Consider the following 19220-nt stretch of genomic DNA (forward strand, 5'->3'; position numbering starts at 1 on the left):
GATCGTCACTTATGAAAAGTCATAAGATATGGCACGTGGGAACAAGCGCGAGTTTGAACTTCCCCACACGTGAGAATTCATATGATGCCGGGTGAACTCGCGCCTCTTTCGCATTTAAAGGCATCCGAAATGGAGATGGAGAATCATATGAATCTTCTTCGCCAATTTCCATCTGGTGAGATCTGATCTCCAAGTCTTCCTACTGAGTATCAGAGAAGAGAATTCAGTTCGAATCGTTGCTTGATTACAGGAAAGGAATATGGAATGGAAAAGTAGTTTCAGAGAACTGAAGCCACTGGTTCATCTGCTGGTGCCTCTCTGCGTCCATTGGATAGCCGAAGAGATGACGGTATCTGTTCTTGTCGACATCACCACCTCCGCTCTATGTCCTGCTACTCAATCTTCCTGCTCTACCGCTATCTACCTCACTGGCCTCCAACAAACGGTGAACACGCATTCTAAATCTCCGTGTTTCTTTCCTTTTTGTTATCCTTTTTATCTTCTTATGGAGATTGGTGCTGCTTCTTTTGTATATTCTTCTTCTTATTAGGTTGTAGGAATTTTCAAGGTGGTGGTGCTTCCGTTGCTTGGTTATCTGGCAGATAAGTATGGGCGAAAGCCGATACTTATTGTTATCACATCAACAACCATATTTCCTTATGGTATGTATAGTCTTAAATTATTATTCGCAATATCTCATTGATTGACTAAGTTTCATCATCTCTGCAGGAAATCTCTTTTAGGTCACTCAAACATACACTCATGCTTCTTCTGATTATCTATCTTGGTTGGTTATTGTTTCTAATCAAATGTGTATTGCCTATTCTACATATTAGTTCAGTAACTTTTCAAATTTACTATTCAATTCCTTTCAGTCTGGATAATCTTTTATGCTGAGTTGCTGACTGATTTTAAATTCCATATGAAGTGATTTAGTTTTTTGACTTTGACAAGACTTTTAGGGTTAGGGTTTAAGCACAAGGTTGCTTAAAGCATTACACCCTGAGTGTCTAGATTGGAATACCTAGACCGTTGCTTCCAACTAGTATTTATAGACCAACACTAGGTTCTACGGTTAGTTGGACTCTCCTACTAAGGCCCATTATACCGTTAGAATCATAATTGATTTGATGGCCTATATTAGAACATACGTTGGGTGTAACTCAAATACCTCAACCTTATTTGAGTATGACTCAAATATCTCAACAATCTCCTCCTATGTTCTACATATGGCTCTAGCGTTAGTCCCACAAATGTAATGTTCAAACTCAATGCAGAATCATTCATAACTTTCCAAAAGAAAATAGTATTCAATAAAATCCAAAAGAACACTTTGAATCAAAACATGAGTTTTAGAACAAATTTAAACCCAATATAATTAGAAGTTCTTCTTGAAAGTGAATTACTTATTCTCACAAAAAACAATACAACTATTCCTTGCATCCTTGAACGATTTACTTATAAAGTGAATCATCCCTGTCGAGATCCATCCTGACAACTTTGAGTGATTTTACATGTCAAGTAAATCTTTCCACCAAGCTAGAGGATTGGATTCACTCATCTATTTTTGCCATCCATTGCAAATTTCCCAAAATATGAATTTCATAATATATGAATTCAATCATTTGCATAAGTATCTAGTTCAATCAAAAGAAATTAGTACAACCCACATGATGACTGAAAATACCATTCGCATTTTTATCAAGTTTATTTACAAGAATAAGATCTAAATGGTTTCTTTTACAAAGAACCATTCTATGTTTCTATTTGGAATGTTAGCGTTATCATGTCCAACATAGTTATTGGTTATATCATCAAATTTGGAATGATATAAAGATAACAATAACATCATCGAAACATATCAACAATTTTCATATTCTTTAAATGGAATAATAAGGCAATCAAGCTTTATACAAAGGTATTTATATCATAAATGTGGAATGATTTCACAAACCTCTATCCACAATCCTGCTAAATTATCTGAAATATGTAAATTGTCATGAATGCTAACTATGGCTAGATGAAATTCGAACAATTCAAAATAACATAGAATTGGATTAAGACCTATCTATCTATATGGTATTTAATCCCATCTCCCCCATAATTTTAAATGTTCGGTTTGTATTTCAATCCCTTTGTAAAGGAATCTGCCATGTTCAATCTTGATCACACATCAACTAAAGTGATCACGTCTTGTTTTATTAGATAATTTAGCACAACCTGGATTAGCCTAATTTGCCTCCTCTTACCATTAAAGAGTGAGGTATTTAACTATCATTATTGTTGCTTTATTATCACAAAATAAACTTTAAGTTAATCAAATGAATATCTAGGATCAGATCTTTTATCCACTTTCTGCCTTATCTCCTTCTAAGGCTAAAGAATATAATTTTGATTCCATAAAAGATAAAACTCAAATCAATACAAGTTCATCTCTTGAATTTCCTTTCAACATCCATTTCACATAGTGTAAAAATAATCACTTGTAAATTTGTTGTTTCTATTTCTGAGCAATAAGATGCATAAGAATTATCCTTTAAAAAATTTGAGGATGTCCAATTTAAAGAAGATCATAGTTTAAAAGTACCATTAATGTATCTCATTAGCCTTATAAAGGCAACCTATTGCTCTTTAATAGGATTACTAGTTAATCAATTTAGCATGCCTATTGTAAAGGCTATGTCCGACTTAATGCAACTTATTGCATATAAGAGACTACCAATCAGTTTAGAATGATCTAACTAATTCACAGCTTTACCATCATTCGGTATAAGTTTTTGTTATAATCATATGATGTCTCTACTAGTTTGCATCCACTATATCCCCATCTAGAAAGTAGTTTTTCAATATAGCTAGATTGGCTAAGGGTAATTCCTTGCCCAGAAAATCTTACTTGTAGACCAAGAATGGTGTCTACAACACCAAGATCCATCATGTCAAATTCTTTAGCTAAGGTTTCTTTGATGTCACTCACTACAGAATGATCAGAACCAAGAATAATCTTGTCGTCTAAATATAAGCAAATAATTATGACCTTATTCGACACAAACTTATAGTAAAGACATTTATCAAAGTTACTCATTTGAAACCCAAAGCTCTTTACTTATTTTGTCAAATTTTTGTGCCATAATATTGGTGCTTATTTAAGATCATAAAAAGACTAGTTATTTTGTAGTCTTTATGTTTAAAAACTTTCATGACATACCCTTCAAGTTTGTTCATCTAGATTTTATAATTAATACACTCTTTGTCCATATCATTCACTCTATCAGAATCCACAAAATTTAAAACCGATATGAATCACTTGATATGAAACAAAAAACTTGGGGACATGTCCTTTTTATTTACAAAACCAAGAATCAACGACATAAGAATCATGAGATTGAATAAAAAAACACATTAATGTTTTATAAAACAAATTAGACTCTTTCATCCAAATTTTGTTTTCTCTTTCTTCTATTGATTTTAGGCCTAAAGAAGGTCTCTAACTTGGTCAGGTTAATTGGATGCATAGCTCCATTAAAATATTCTCTCTCTTCCCCTCCCTTTTTTTCTTCAAAATAAATTATTGACAAAAAAGAGTAAATGGCAGTTTCTTTTTGGAATTTGATAGTGATAAAGCCATCACTTTGTTCACTTTAATTGAAGCTTTTCATTTTGTATACTAACAAAAAAAACCTAGAATAAACAACAACCCAAAAAAGATGGGTCTCCTATTTCAAATTTCATGGCTCTAAGGGTTCAATTTGAGGTTTTTTCAATCAAATGTTATCCAATTAATATACCATGTATATAAAACAAAAGATGCTTTTAGTCAACACATTCATCTTTAGAAAATTGATCGAATTCTCACAAAATTCTGATCCATGATCAAGTTCCCACAAATTCTTGATCAATTGATTGTGATCAGGCCAAAATCAAAATATATAAAAGATTGATTATAATCATGGCATAGTCAGAAAGAAAACAGATAACCTCAGTTTGGGTTTTTCATGTACCTTACTTTCTTTACCTTGGCCATAATATTGGTTGCACAATATATGCTTGAATAAAACCATCTGTAGTTCATACCGATGGAGCTTGAATATGGATGGCGCTTTGTTTTCACATGGAAAGAAATTTCAACAACCAACTCCGTAAGAACAATCAAGAACATCAACAAAAACGTGAGGGCAATGCAACCCTTCTATCTTAACTGAAGCTTATGGCTGGACCCACTGCTTTCACCATGTCCCTCTCTGAACACTTCAGCCTTTAAATAGTAATACTTGATTCTCGTGTAGATGTCCAACAATAGAAATCTTAATACATAGATTCAAAAAAATCTGAATCGGGATGTTAACTGATTCAAATCAGGTCTGCTGAGATTAAAGGAGTTTCTGAGATGGTTCTTATTGATTCTAAATCGGTTTTAAGAGAGACAATGAGTCTTGATTTTAGGTTTTTCAAAATACTCATTAAATGATAATAACTTCACTTTGTGGACTTCACTTTGTGGACCATATCCACTCCCAAGGCTTTTGCCACAAGACAACAAGAACATTGATAGAGTATTTCCATATTGTTATGAAAAGTAATCATCACAATTTCCTTTGCATATGGTTTTGTCAAAACAACTTTAACAAAAAAGGAACTGACGAGATTGTAAGGACATAATTAAATTAACTTGTACCTCACGCAATATAAATCTGGTAATATAAAACGTTGTGATCTTTTGGTATTCCCAATAAATCACTTTCATCGCGGTAATTGATTCATAACTTTGATAAAAATCAAAAGTTTAAAAAAAGAACAACAATAATCATGACTTGTCTTTTAAAGTCATACTTAAACAAAACAAGTCTATGAAGAGATCGGCTCACGACCTTTGATCGGACCTTTGATCGATTCAAAAAACAAAACAAGTCTATGAAGAGATGTCAGGCATAATAAACCATATTAATCAGTTCTCAAAACGGAACGAACAAGATTAATAACTATATCTAAGAAAGGTGGGATTGATCGGCGTACCTGTATGATAGAATTTATTCACAAATCAATTCAATCTCAATCGACTTCAAGTGGCATCTGAACTCCTTTCAAAATTTATTGAACAAAAACTTCTCAAGAAAATTGATAATGCTTTAAGATTTTTAGGGTTAGGGTTTAAGCACAAGGTTGCTTAAAGCATTACACCCTAAGTATCTAGATTGGAATACCCAGACCGTTGCTTCCAACTAGTATTTATAGACCAACACTTGGTTATATGGTTAGTTGGATTCTCCCACAAGGCCCATTACACCGTTGGATCGTAACTAATCCGACGGCCTATATTAGAACATACGTTGGTTACAACTTAAAAACTTCAACCATATTTGAGTATGACTCAGATACCTCAACAATCTCTTCCTATGTTCTACATATAACCTAGTGTTAGTCTATAAATACTGCTGGAAGCAACGGTCTAGGTATTCCAATCAGATACTCAGGGTGTAATGCTTTAAGCAACCTTGTTTGTAAACCCTAACCCTAACAATCTTAAAGCATTATCAATTTCCTTGAGAAGTTTTTGTTCGATAAATTTTGAAAGGAGATCATACGCCACTTGAAGTCATTTGGGATTGAATTGATTTGTGAATAAATTCTATTATATCGGTACGTTGATCAATCCCACATTTCTTAAATATAGTTATTAATCTTGTTCATTCCGTTTTGAGAACTGATTAATAAGGTTTATTATGCCTGACATCTCTTCATAGACTTGTTTCTTTTTTTTAATCTATCAAAGGTCGTGAGCCGATTAAGGTTTGAGTACGATTTTAAAAGATGAGTCATGAATGTTGTTGTTCTGTTTTTAAACTTTTGATTTTTATCAAAGTTATGAACCGATTACCGCGATGAAAGTGATTTATTGGGAATACCAAAAGATCACAACGTTTTATATTAACAGATTTATATTGCGTGAGGTACAAGTTAATTTAATTTTGTCCTTACAATCCCATCAGTACCTTTTTTGTTAAAGTTGTTTTGACAAAACCATGTGCAAAGAAAATTGTGATGATTACTTTTCATAACAATATGGAAATACTCTGTCAATGTTCTTGTTGTCTTGTGGCAAAAGCCTTAGGAGTGGATAGATCCACGAAGTGAAATTATTATCATTTAATGAGTATTTTGAAAAACTTGAAATCAAGACTCATTGTCTCTCTTAAAATCGGTAAGAACCATCTCAGAAACTCCTTTAATCTCAGCAGACCTAATTTGAATTGGTTAAGATCCCGATTCAAAATTTTTAAATCTATGCATTAAGATTTCTGTTGTCGGACGTCTACACAAGAATCAAGTATTACTGCTTAAAGGCTGAAGTGTTCAAAGAGGGACATGGTGAAAGCAGTGGGTCCAACCATAAGCTTCAGTTAAGATAGAAGGGTTGCACTGCCCTCACGTTTTTGTTGATGTTCTTTGATTGTTCTTACGGAGTTGATTGTTGAAATTTCTTTCCAAGTGAAAATAAAGCGCCATCCATATTCAAGCTCCATCGGTATGAACTATAGATGGTATCATTCAAGCATATATTGTGCAACCAATATTATGGCCAAGGTAAAGAAAGTAAGGTACATGAAAAACCCAAACTGAGGTTATCTGTTTTCTTTCTGACTATGCCATGATTATAATCAATCTTTTATATATTTTGATTTTGGCCTGATCACAATCAATTGATCAGGACTTTGTGGGAACTCGATCATGGATCAGAATTTTGTGAGAATTCGATCAATTTTCTGAAGATGAATGTGTTGACTAAAAGCATCTTCTGTTTTATATGCATGGTATATTAGTTGGGTAACATTTGATTGAAAAACCTCAAATTGAACCCTTGAGCCATGAAATTTGAAATAGGAGACCCATCTTGTTTGGGTTGCTATTTATTCTATGTTTCTATTGTTAGTATACAAAAAGAAAGGATTCGATTAAAGTGAACAAAGTGATGGCTTTATCACTATCAAAATCTAAAAAGAAACTGCTACTTTCTTCTGTCAAGAAATTTTTTTTAAAGAAAAAAGGGAGGGAAAGAGAGAAAACACCTAAATGGAGATATGCGTCAAATTAACTTGACCAAGTTAGAGACCTTCTTTAGGTCTAAAATCAATAGAAGAAAGAGAAAACAAAATTTGGATGAAAGAGTCTAATTTGTTTTATAAAACACTAATGTGTTTTTTTATTCAATCTCATGATTCTTGTGTCGTTGATTCTTGGTCTTGTAAATAAAAAGGACATGTCTCTAAGTTTTTTGTTTCATATCAAGTGACTCATATTGATTTTAAATTTTGTGGATTCTGATAGAGTGAATGATATGGACAAAAAGTATATTAATTATAAAATCTACATGAACAAACTTGAAGGGTATGTCATGAAAGGTTTTAAACATAAAGACTACAAAATAACTAGTCTTTTTATGATCTTAAATAAGCACCAATATTATGGCACAAAAATTTGACAAAATAAGTAAAGAGCTTTGGGTTTCAAACGAGTAACTCTAACAAATGCCTTTACTATAAGTCTGTGTCGAATAAGATCATAATTATTTGATTATATTTAGACAACATGCTTATTCTTGGTTTTGATCATTCTGTAGTGAGTGACATCAAAGAAACCTTAGCTAAAGAATTTGACATGACGGATCTTGGTGTTGTAGACACCATTCTTGGTATGAAAGTAAGTTTTTCTAGCAAAGAATTACCCTTAGCCAATCTAACTATATTGAAAAACTACGTTCTAGATGGGGATACAGTGGATGCAAACTAGTAGAGACATCATATGATTATAACAAAAGCTTATACCGAATGATGGTAAAGCTGTGAATTAGTTAGATCATTCTAAATTGATTGGTAGTCTCTTATATGCAATAAGTTGCATTAAGTCGGACATAGCCTATACAGTAGGCATGCTAAGTTGATTCACTAGTAATCCTATTAGAGAGCACTAGGTTGCCTTTATAAGGCTAATGAGATACCTTAATGGTACTTTAAACTATGCTCTTCTCTAAATTTGACATCCTCACATTTTGAAAGGATAATTTTGATGTATCTTATTGCTTAGAAATAGAAACAGCAAATCTACTAGTGATTATTTTTACATTAGGTGAAGTGGCTGTTGAAAGGAAATCCAAGAGATGAACTTGTATTGTTTTGAGTTCTATCTTTTATGGAATCAGAATTATATTCTCTAGCCTCAAGAGGAGATAAGATAGAGAGTGGATAAAAGATCTGATCCTGGATATTCCTTTGATTAACTTAAAGATTTGTTTTGTGATAATCAAGCAACAACAATGATAGCTAATACCTCACTCTTTAATGGTAAGAGGAAACAAATTAGGCTAATGCATGTTGTGTTGAATTATCTAATAGAACAAAAAGTGATCACTTTAGTTGATGTGTGATCCGACAAGGCGGCGCGGGCCGCGAGCACCCAAGGGCGCCATAGGCAAAAGGGTCCATCCTTAACACGGAAAGAGCGACGAAGGATATAGAAAACAGACCGAGAAAGACATGTTGAACCTATATGCATAGAAAGACACCAGGACAAAGTTAAAATAAAAACAAACAAAACGAAAGATAATAAATGACAGTCCCCCCAACCCTAACCTTCCCCCCCTCCACCCCGCGCCCCGGCCAAAGACTCTCCCCTCACGACTATAGGACCAGTGGGTGAGAGTGGATGACGAGGAGCGAATTAGTTTTTTTATTATAAGATAGAAGTTTAAAGTGAATGAGATGTCACTAATCCTACCATGCCCCACGACTCTCGCTCTTAGCCTAAACCGCGCCGCCGTGCCGACAACTATGGATCACGATAGAACATGGCAGATTCCCTTACAAAGGGATTGAAATACAAATCGAATATTCAAAATTGTGGGGGATATGGGGTTAAAGACTATATAGATAGATATGTCTTAATCCAACTCTATGTTATTTTGAATTGTTCAAATTTTATCTAGCCATAGTTAGCATTCATGACAATTTACATATTTCAGATAATTTGGTAGGATTGTGGAGTATAGAGGTTTGTGAAATCATTTCACATTGATGATATAACAACCTTTGTATGAAGCTTGATTACCTTATTATTCCAAACAAGGAATATGGAAATTGTTGATATGTTTCGATGATGTTGTTTTTATATTTATCTCATTCCACATTTGATGATATGTCTTCCATAGAAAGGTTTATCATTCCAAATTTGATGATATAACCAATAACTATGTTGGACATGATAACTTTAACATTTCAAATTAAAACATGGAATGGTTATTTGTAAAAGAAATCATTTAGATCTTGTATTTGTATAGAAACTTGATGAGAATGCAAACTATGTTGGACATGATAACTTTAACAATTCTAAATAAAAACATGGAATGGATCTTTGTAAAAGAAACCATTTAGATCTTGTTTTTGTATTGAAACTTGATGAGAATGCAAACTGGACATGATAACTCTAACATTCCAAATAGAAACATGGAATGGTTCCTTGTAAAAGAAACCATTTAGATCTTGTTCCTGGATAGAAACTTGATGAGAATACAAACTATGTTGGACTTGATAACTCTAACATTCTAAATAGAAACATGGAATGGTTCTTTGTAAAAGAAACCATTTAGATCTTGTTCTTGTATAGAAATTTGATGAGAATACAAACTATGTTGGACTTGATAACTCTAACATTCCAAATAGAAACATGGAATGGTTCCTTGTAATTTAGATCTTGTTCTTGTATAGAAACTTGTGAGGATGCGAATGCTTTTTAGTCATCATGTGGGTTGTACTAAGTTCTTTTGATTGAACTAGATACTTATGCAAATGATTGAATTCATATATTATGAAATTCATATTTTGGTAAATATGCAATGGATGACGAAAATGGAGGAGCGAATCCAATCCTCTAGCTTCGTAGAAAGATTTACTTGACAAGTAAAATCACTCAAAGCTGGTCGAATGGATCTCGACAGGGACGATTCACTTTATGAGTAAATCGTTCAAGGATGCAAGGAATAATTGTATTGTTCTTTGTGAGAATAAGTAATTCACTTCCAAGAAGAACTTCCAATTAGATTGGGTTTTGATTTGTTCTAAAACTCATGTTTTGATTCAAAGTGTTCTTTTAGATTTTATTGAATACAGTTTTCTTTTGGAAAGTTATGAATGATTATGTATTGAGTTTGAACATTACATTTCTGGGACTAACGCTAGAGTCATATGTAGAACATAGGAGGAGATTGTTGAGGTATCTGAGTTTTCAAGGTGGTGGTGCTTCCGTTGCTGGGTTTTCTGGCAAATAAGTATGGGCGAAAGAGCCGGTACTTATTGTTATCACATCAACAACCATATTTCCTTATGGTATGTATAGTCTTAAATTATTATTCGCAATATCTCATTGATTGACTAAGTTTCATCATCTCTGCAGGAAATCTCTTTTAGATCACTCAAAGATACATTCATGCTTCTTCTGATTATCTATCTTGGTTGGTTATTGTTTCTAATCAAATGTGTCTTGCCTATTCTACATACTAGTTCAGTATTTCAATGCTGAGTTGCTGACTGATTTTAAATTCCACATGAAGTGATTTAGTTTTTTGACTTAGCTGCTTGTTCTCCATGTGCTTTGTAACATGTTCGTTTATGGTTTTTTCTTTTTTTTTTTTTTTTTTGGTCTTTTTCCTCCTTCACTGTTCGTAGTGTCTTCTTGCAGCTTTACTTGCTTGGAATGAATCAAAAGAATTTGTGTATGCTTACTATGTGCTCCGTTCAATTTCATTTATCATAAGTCAAGGGAGTATTTTCTTCATATCTGTTTCTTATGTGGTAAGATTTTTCCCTTAATGATAACTCATTTAGAATGCACATCCATACACAGAATAGTTACACTAACATTATAGTTACTTTGACAGGCAGATGTTGTGGAAGGCAGTAGAAGGACTGCAGCATTTGGATGGACAACAGGTATTTTTTCTGGTTCACATGTCCTAGGAAATGTGTTGGCTCGCGTTCTTCCTGAAGATTATATTTTCAAGGTATACTCATCCTCAAATGTCATCTTAGTTTCAGCCTCAATTATCAGTATCATTTTCTGTTTCTGTTTATCTTGATGAGAATTCTATCTTTTCAGGTGTCAACACTTCTCATAATATTTTGTCCAGTTTACATGAAATTGTTTCTGGCTGAGACGTTTAAACCCATCCAGGAAGAGGGCCAACATTCCTCTTGTTTGACTCTGATTGTCAAGGTCTTTAAGCAGCCGTATAGGTCAATGAGGAATTCTGCAACTGTGGTTGGTAACAGGTATTTCCGTCTGGAAACTAAGGATGGCATCTGGATTATGCTGATACTTTGCAACATATACTACATCCATACAATGTTGAACCTTTACTTTTTCATGAAGGGTATAAACAGATCTAGATTTATTTATCACTATCTAGTTTTGCTGGCTAAGGAGCTACAGTTTACCTCTTCAGTGAAACTCTTGTACGCATTGCTCTGGTTTCTTTCTTCTATGAGTTGGGAATGTCTGGCATCAGCAGTGTCTTACTGGTATTTTCCCTTCCAAACCAATCTCAAGCCACACCTAGTGAGCCTTGTAACTACTAATTATATGGTGTTTGTTTGCTGACATAATGATGATGGAAGATTAGCTTCCCCAGAGTCCATAGTGCATTGCTATTGAATTGACAAATTTGACTTTCAAGATGAATTCATATGCAGTATTATCTGAAGTCAGCTTTTGGTTTCAACAAGAATCAGTTTTCTGAAATTCTGATGACAGTGGGAATGGGTTCCATTATTTCTCAGGTACTGTTCCATGGCTTTCATTTCCAATTTTTTCTGATACAGTGAAGGCTATGAATTTGTTTATTTAGTGAAGCCTGAGAATTGTAAAATTATTTTATATTGATCCTAATAAAATTGATACTGATGGCAACAAATATCATTGTCATCCTCCATGTACTATTTTGTCATGTATATCCTGTGTTTGCTCTTTGAAGTTTGGGGAGATAATGGTATGCATGGGCAAGTATGTAGTAAAGATTAGCCCATGGTAGTACGGTTAGAATGTGTTTTAAATATATAGTTGGAGAACATTGAACAGGAGACCCACCTATAAACACAATACTAAGAAATGTGGCAGTTATTCATGGGATTCAGCATCTCATGGGTCTATCCAGGGGAATCTCCTGGGTCCAATCAATTTGTATGATTTTTCAGTAGAAGGTGAAATAGTTGGTCAGAAGATAATGGCATGACAAGATCTGGGTATGTGGATTGGCTGCAAGCATGAGAGCTGTGCTCTATAAATCAGCCCAAACCTCCTTGTAAAGGGATGACCCTCTCTTTTAGTTGTTCTTCCCCTCTTCCCTCCTATTCCTCAGATAATTTCTTTGCTTTCTCATTCTTTGAACTATACGGTTCCCACTCTGTTATATGGATTTAGCAGAACCATAATATATGCTCTGCTGACTGGTATCATCCAAATGAAGCTCACTTTCTCTTTTCCCTTTAGCTGATATGATCGCCCCCTTTTCCCCCTTCCCTGCTTCCATCCGATGGTTGCTTGAGTGAGAATCTTTATGTAGGTGGTGTAATTTTAAATTGCACACTCAGAGCAAGGTGCACAGCCTGGTCAACATCTCCAAGTCCTTGCACAGGGTAATAAGACATGTTTTCAGTTCCTTTCTTCCAAGGAAATCACTTGAAGGGAACAGAGCAAGCTAATTATAAAATCTAGAATCCCATAGAGAGGAAATGAGCAGTATGTACTGAGATTGTATTTCCAAACAAAGCCTTGATTGAGAAAGCAAGTTCTTGTTCCTCTTTTCCCAGGTTGCACCAAGTAGTTAAGCCTACACTAAACAAATCAGATTCCTCTGGTTTCTACCTTAAGGCTGAAAAACCCCCCATTTTTTCCCCCTCTTTTCCTACATGCTTTAATGCTGGTGAAATGCCAGCCCATTGAGCTTAGGCAGCATATATCCAGCCATTGGGCCCAGTATCCCACATGGCCAGCCAGTACAGTCGCAAGTCCTTATGGCCCAAGTTAGACTTACTTTGGAAGATTCTACATGTTTCTTTTTTTATTAAGTTTTAGATTGTTATTTTACTTCCTATTGGTTTGTTTCTGTTTTGGTGTTCAGTATTTGTTTCAGAAGGAACCACAAGCTTTATTAGTTTCTGTTATGTTAGTGCTTTGTATTTCATTAACACATGAATGGTAGTGGATAGATGGTAATCACTAATCTTTTGCTCAATGTTAGTTACTGGGGTTGTCTAGTAAGACCCTTTTTTTTTTTCTCTTCTTTCTTTTTTTCTTTTCTATTTTATAAGTTTATAAATAAGACGAGAGGGCTGTAGCAGCCACAATGTTGATACAGAACTCCATGACTGTTTTATGTCGTTTAATCTTGTGCAAAGCCACACTTTTGTGAGATGCAGAGAACTCCAGTGGGAAACTAGAGATGAATGGTGAGTGTGAGAGGCTAGCAAGGCATGAGTGGGAAACTCTTGTCATGTCTCCTTCCGCTTCTTAGTATCTATTATTTTACAACATGTATGGTAGTAAATAGATGGTATTCTCTTAATGCATTTTAGTTACTGATTTGGGAGTCTCTAGAAAATTTTCCCTTTTTTTTGGATGAATAGTCTCTAGAAGATTTTAATTTTGTACTATTTTACGATTTTATGAAAGTTTGTCTGCATTGGAGAACTCCAGTGGGAAACTAGAGATTAGCGGGAATTATCTGAAATGCATAAAGTTTTTGTCATATTCTCTACCCCTTCTCTTCTTTCATCCTACTTTATGCAATATAAGTCTATAAGTCTCAAATCTTAGTCAACCAAATTTGTTCCTCCATAGTTGCTTGTAGGTAATATTATTACCCTACTTTCGCAATATTTTGTTGGTTACTTTGAACTGCTGCTTGGTGACCCATTGGAGAATGTTTATTCAATATCAGTAAGAGGGTACTACTGTCCACAGGTTTCTTGTATGATCCTGCAACACCTCTTTGCTTACTAATTTGTTAAGCCATTGAAGTGGGAAATCTAGCCATTAACTTGGGCTGACTTTACCAGACTGTGCTCTCTGTACTTTGCTTTACCAATGTTAGGTGATTAACTACCAATAATCTGTTAGATTGGTTGAGTTACTGAGTCTGGAACTTAGGTTTGTATATTATATTGCAAAAGAAAACAGAATCTAGCTGTCATATTCTTTTCATATTTTGGAGTTCTATGCAAATGCTCTTAGGGCAAACTCAATGAGAAAGCTACCCTATTCAGGGATGTGTATATAAGATTGGGATCTTCCCCTGCAATCCTCTGAAATCGGAAGAATCTGAAACTCTGAAGTTAATTCAGATATACTACCTTAGACTGTTGTGAGTAGTAGTTGTTTTTCAGCTAATAATAAGAATTACAAGAATTACTTTTTGCAATCTGTGAAAGAAAAAAGCAAGCTGTAAAGCTAAGTACAGGAAATCTCTCTGACTCTTGAGCAATGCAAAGGGAAAAGAAAAAAGAAAGAATGGGAGTACTAAGAAATTGAGAACTACTTATATTGTCCCCATGGGAAAACCTAAATTGTAGCATTATACAAACGTACTCCACAAGAAGCTAGGTTGCTCTTCAGGTTGTAAGCTACAGACAGTGGACCTGAACCCATACCCAGCAACTGGGTAACGAGGTTCTTAACTCTGTTGCCAAACAGATGCTTTAGATTGTTCAGCTTTCTAACACTTGATTTTTTAGGCCCAGTCTTTTGTTCTAGAAATTGCATCTTTTTTTATGTTTGCTTCTTCAACCCTCTTTCCCAATCCTATTGATTAACTGTTACATGAATATTCTGCATTTAACTAATTTCATACATTAGCTTTTTCGGTATTATGGTACTGAAAATTTGAAGTTGGGCTCTAGGTTTTGGTGCTTCCACTTATCAATCCATTGGTGGGAGAGAAAGTTATATTATGCATTGCCTTATTCGGGTCAATAGCCTATGTAAGTTGTCTCAGAAGTTCATTTAATAGTCCAACACAGCCCCCCCCCCACCCCGACTCCCCAACCCCAATTTTAAATTTTCAAGCTGCAGATCTTGCCAGGAAAGTTTCAAAGATTTATTTTTCCTCTGCAGGGACTGTTCTATGGTTTGGCATGGGCACCTTGGGTATGTAGCTATATACATTCTGATGTTTCCATTTATGTGCAACAAAAAGCTTGGAGCAAGACATCACTGCCTAAACTTTACAAGCCCAACTGAGATTAGCAATGCATAGGATGGTTTTACCAAGACAAATTTTACAACGGAAAATAACGCCGGAAGTGACTTATCCAGCTCAACATGACCAATTGGGAACTCAGACTTAGATTTATTGCATCCTTCTGTACTGAATGCATAGTGATATTTTTATCACTAAACTTTCATTTGTTCCAAACAGTAGTTGTTCTAGCTGTGCTTTTTAACCATCACCAAACATTGGCTGACCAATTTCAGACCATAAATTCACTCTCTGACCATTAAAATGGACCTTTGCAGGTTCCCTATTTCGGTGCCTCATTTGGGTTAATCTATGTCCTAGTGAAACCATCTGTAAGTATAAACTTCTTTTCCATACCAGTTAACCACATCAATAAGAGACTTTATAGATTTTTTGCATCTTCTCATTGATTTCTTGTTATTTTACAGACTTATGCTATTATTTCGAAGGCTGCAAGCTCGATGAATCAGGTCCATTCAAATGACTTAAAACTAATTTTTTTGGTAGTACTTGATGCAAGGAAGCTATTATTGATAAAAGGGTTAAGGTTTCATATACAGGATTTTGAATTGGAACTTGGCCCATTTGTTAGTCTGGATAAGTCAAATGCATCTATTATTTTCTTCAAAGTCAGGGTGTATGGTGGGGAATTCCTTGCCATATAAATAGAGTACATCAAGGGACAAAAAATTTGTCAACCTACAGTTACATGTAATTTTTGCATCAGTCCATGTAAGAAAAAGAAAATTCAAACTCCAATAAATAGAGGCATGAAGGTCATAGTTGGTACTTGGTCAAGTGCTCACTTGCTGAACTCTTGGTCCCAAAAAAGTGTTGGAAATATCCTTCCTAGATACAGGGGTAAGGCTGTGGACAAGGTACGGCCTTTATAAAAGGTAGGTGCATATCATACTTCCTCATGTTCAAGCTCTTATTACTAAAGATGGAAGCAGCTACGTGGCTCAAATCATTTCTAAATATGCTTAGGTTAAAAAGATTCAACCTAATGCAAAGGTGATGTAAGGTTATTGATGAGGGTAATAACTATCTATTCAATCCAAAATGCTGACATAAATCCTATAAACCATTTTATGTTGGTACTATTCTCCAGACTCCAGGAATCGACACCCAAGAACTAATAGCACCTTTGTGCAATACCATTGATAACAGGAAAAATATCTATGTTAGCAGTGTATCAAATATAAATTGCACAAAACATTTTCCACACCCACATTTTTTCCTATCACTGAGATTTTTTTATCATTCTGCTCAAATCTGGACTAATACATGCAACAGGGGAAAGCCCAAGGATTTATTGCTGGTGTACAATCACTTGCAAGTTTGATATCACCACTTGCCATGAGTCCTTTAACTTGTGAGTATACTGATATGGTTGTCCTCACTTTACATGTAATTGTACAAAATCTAAAACATATGCCAGCTTTATTAGGTGAATGTCAAAAGATCGTACTGCAAGTCTTATAGTACACATGCTAATTGTTCAACCAATTGGATGAACTTCAGTCCAGAGGAACAAAGGGTTTCTACCTTTTACTTTTTAATTGTATTTCAGCATTGTTCTTATCAAGCAAGGCCCCCTTTGGCTGCAAAGGTTTCAGCCTTTTGTGTGCAACTATTTCCATAGTAAATATCTCTCTCTCCCTCTCTCTCTCCTCTCCCTCTCTCTCTCTCTCTCACACACACAGACACACACGAATTGACTGCAAACTCTTCACGTACAGGTGATTGCTTTGTGTTTGGCTCTGCTGCTGAAACAGGAAGATAGCCACTCCTATTGTAACCCTGAGGACAATATTATCCATGCCGAAGCACCACTCCTTATGTAATAGGTCCGCTGCCCGGCTCATTGTGGTAACTGGTAAGTTGCAACAATTTGAAGGTGATGCCTGACTGTATATTCGTCCTCTTTTGATTCAATGCAAGTAATATATGTAACCTACTAGTCCTCATACTAAATTAAATATTAAAAAAGAAAGAAAGAAACATTGTCCTCAGAGAGAAAAGTAATGAACCAGTGGATCTTCTTCACCCTAAGCCTTGGTGATCCAAATCAGTCAGAGCTCAAATAAAGCTTAAGAAGCATTACTGTCAAATCTGCCAAGTAGAGCAGAGCTCCTGTATTTTGCAATAGTTTTCACTTCAAGATATAATTTTCACTCATGTGTGACTTTTGACTGGATGCAGATAATGGATTGAAAAAGGTGTTCCAAGGATTATCTACAACATGATACTCAGGTAAAGGCTCAACTCCATCCAAAGAGTATTCTATTCATAAGATTGTCAACTAGAACATCACTCTCAAGTTTCAAGAATAAAAAATATCAGCAGCCCCTCAGAAGTCATAACTTCTAAGTCAAGAGCCTAACGGTCTGCTTCGAAACCCCCAATTCAATGGTTTCTATTAATTCGTTGTGCGCCTGCAAGACCCAGATAGCCATGAATTTATAACAGTCAACATTTGCTTTTGTGAAAGTTGACAATTTTTAGCTTCAGAGAAAGTCAAGGTCGCCAAAACATCTCATGAGTCATGACCATGGTTTGAGATGTTGGTATCTAATTATCCATATTAGGATGTGTATCAATATTGTAAGCTCAACTCGTATCTTTTTATCTTTTTTTTAAACCAAACCAATGTGCTGTCACAGATGAGTATTAATATTTCTTTCTCCCTCCAGAGAAAATTTGTAATCTTAAGAAACAATTAATAGAACCTTTTGAAGGGGCAATTAATATCAGCGATGGGTAAACCGCAATAGAGAGAATTAACTTGCCTCCTTTGCTCACCAAAACCACACTATTTTCCTAGACTTGGTTTTGTTGGAAATGAAGCACCAAGTGATTTGTCTCCGTTTTACAAGAACCAGAAGAAACCCTACTAGTAGAATCAAGTCTATTAAGAACATTACTTAGAAAATGTGAAAATTAAAGACAAAATTTACTGGTGTTGTCGAAGGATTGGATCGAATATACTAGGATATCATTCTTATGAGTAGGAGAGATTTGAACCATAAACAACAATCTCAGAAGGGGAAGAATAAATGTTTGTAGTCAAGTGGGCTCATATACTGTTCATATATATAAGCTTAGTATGAGTGATGATTATAATAGGGGCTGGGAGCTAAAAGTTTGCCACACGGATAATATTGAATACTAACACGTTCGAAACTACCATTCTGCTTATAGAACTCAAGATTTTAAGAAATTTCATAGTTATTATCTAATTAGATACTATCATAGTCTACACCTAACAAATTTTATCTTTTATTCAGATTTTGGATGTCTATCTCAAGTAAACTCGTGGGGTTTGACTAGACTCTCCATTGTATATCTTATTATTTTATCAAAAATATATATTTTATACCTTTTACAACTCCTGTGGTAACTTTCCTCTGTATCTTTCTCATATTAATATTATTATTTTCAAACAATCTTAGACGGTTTCTATCCACCACCTCCTGTAAGTGGATAAAAGAAGAGAGAAGAGAGACAATAGTCTATTAAGTTTTTTTCTATAAAAAAAATCAGTTTGTTAAAACAAAAAGGGGTCGGCAGAAAGGATCTTATAAGCCTCAAGTTGTAATTTACATGCAGTTTGGTAGTCTGTATGTCCTTATTTCAAATTCTCTTTGTTCTTATATTTTTCGCATCGAGCGAATGTGTACTCTTTGACTGGGGCATGGAATTATGCTGACAAAGCCAATGCTTGTGCAGTTCATAGGCCTAAGCTTGCATAGTTCAAACTCAAAAGTCCAAACATTGTTTAATAGATTATGCAATGTTACCAGCAGTGCATCCGCTCCTTTTGATTATCCAGTAAGTGATAACTCACCAACCCTCATAATATAAGATCAAGGTTGAATCCCCTCAACTTCAAAGACCCTCGGTTCTCCCCCATTAATTGCTAAGAATGGTGCACATAGACTGA

The 19220-nt window shown here is 34.8% G+C and overlaps 1 protein-coding gene across 1 annotated transcript; it reads left to right on the top strand.

Moving 5' to 3' along the window:
• The first annotated feature begins 26 nt into the window (after window positions 1-26).
• LOC149027647 (uncharacterized) lies at window positions 27-18603 on the top strand. The gene is made up of 15 exons (XM_089164496.1): window positions 27-445; window positions 551-662; window positions 10723-10835; window positions 10922-11044; window positions 11140-11312; window positions 11486-11561; window positions 11733-11819; window positions 14937-15017; window positions 15151-15183; window positions 15553-15606; window positions 15703-15744; window positions 16571-16649; window positions 16848-16918; window positions 17017-17153; window positions 17480-18603. The coding sequence occupies exons 1-14, from the start codon at window positions 260-262 to the stop codon at window positions 17119-17121; spliced, it is 1335 nt and encodes a 444-aa protein (XP_089020622.1). The 5' UTR covers window positions 27-259; the 3' UTR covers window positions 17122-17153; window positions 17480-18603.
• The last annotated feature ends 617 nt before the right edge of the window (window positions 18604-19220 follow it).

The sequence above is a fragment of the Hakea prostrata genome, chromosome 1 (genome assembly GCF_041222555.1).
Source record: "Hakea prostrata isolate BN-2017 chromosome 1, UWA_Hpros_2, whole genome shotgun sequence".
Lineage (NCBI taxonomy): Eukaryota > Viridiplantae > Streptophyta > Magnoliopsida > Proteales > Proteaceae > Hakea > Hakea prostrata.

What these genes read in the sequence shown, in the direction of transcription:
- LOC149027647 (XM_089164496.1), top strand. Translation starts at nt 260, where the DNA reads ATGGAATGGAAAAGTAGTTTCAGAGAACTGAAGCCACTGGTTCATCTG. An exon ending in ATGTCCTAGTGAAACCATCT is followed by an intron (nt 15,607 to 15,702) that starts GTAAGTATAAAC and finishes GTTATTTTACAG; the next exon opens with ACTTATGCTATTATTTCGAA. An exon ending in TGCCATGAGTCCTTTAACTT is followed by an intron (nt 16,650 to 16,847) that starts GTGAGTATACTG and finishes ATTGTATTTCAG; the next exon opens with CATTGTTCTTATCAAGCAAG.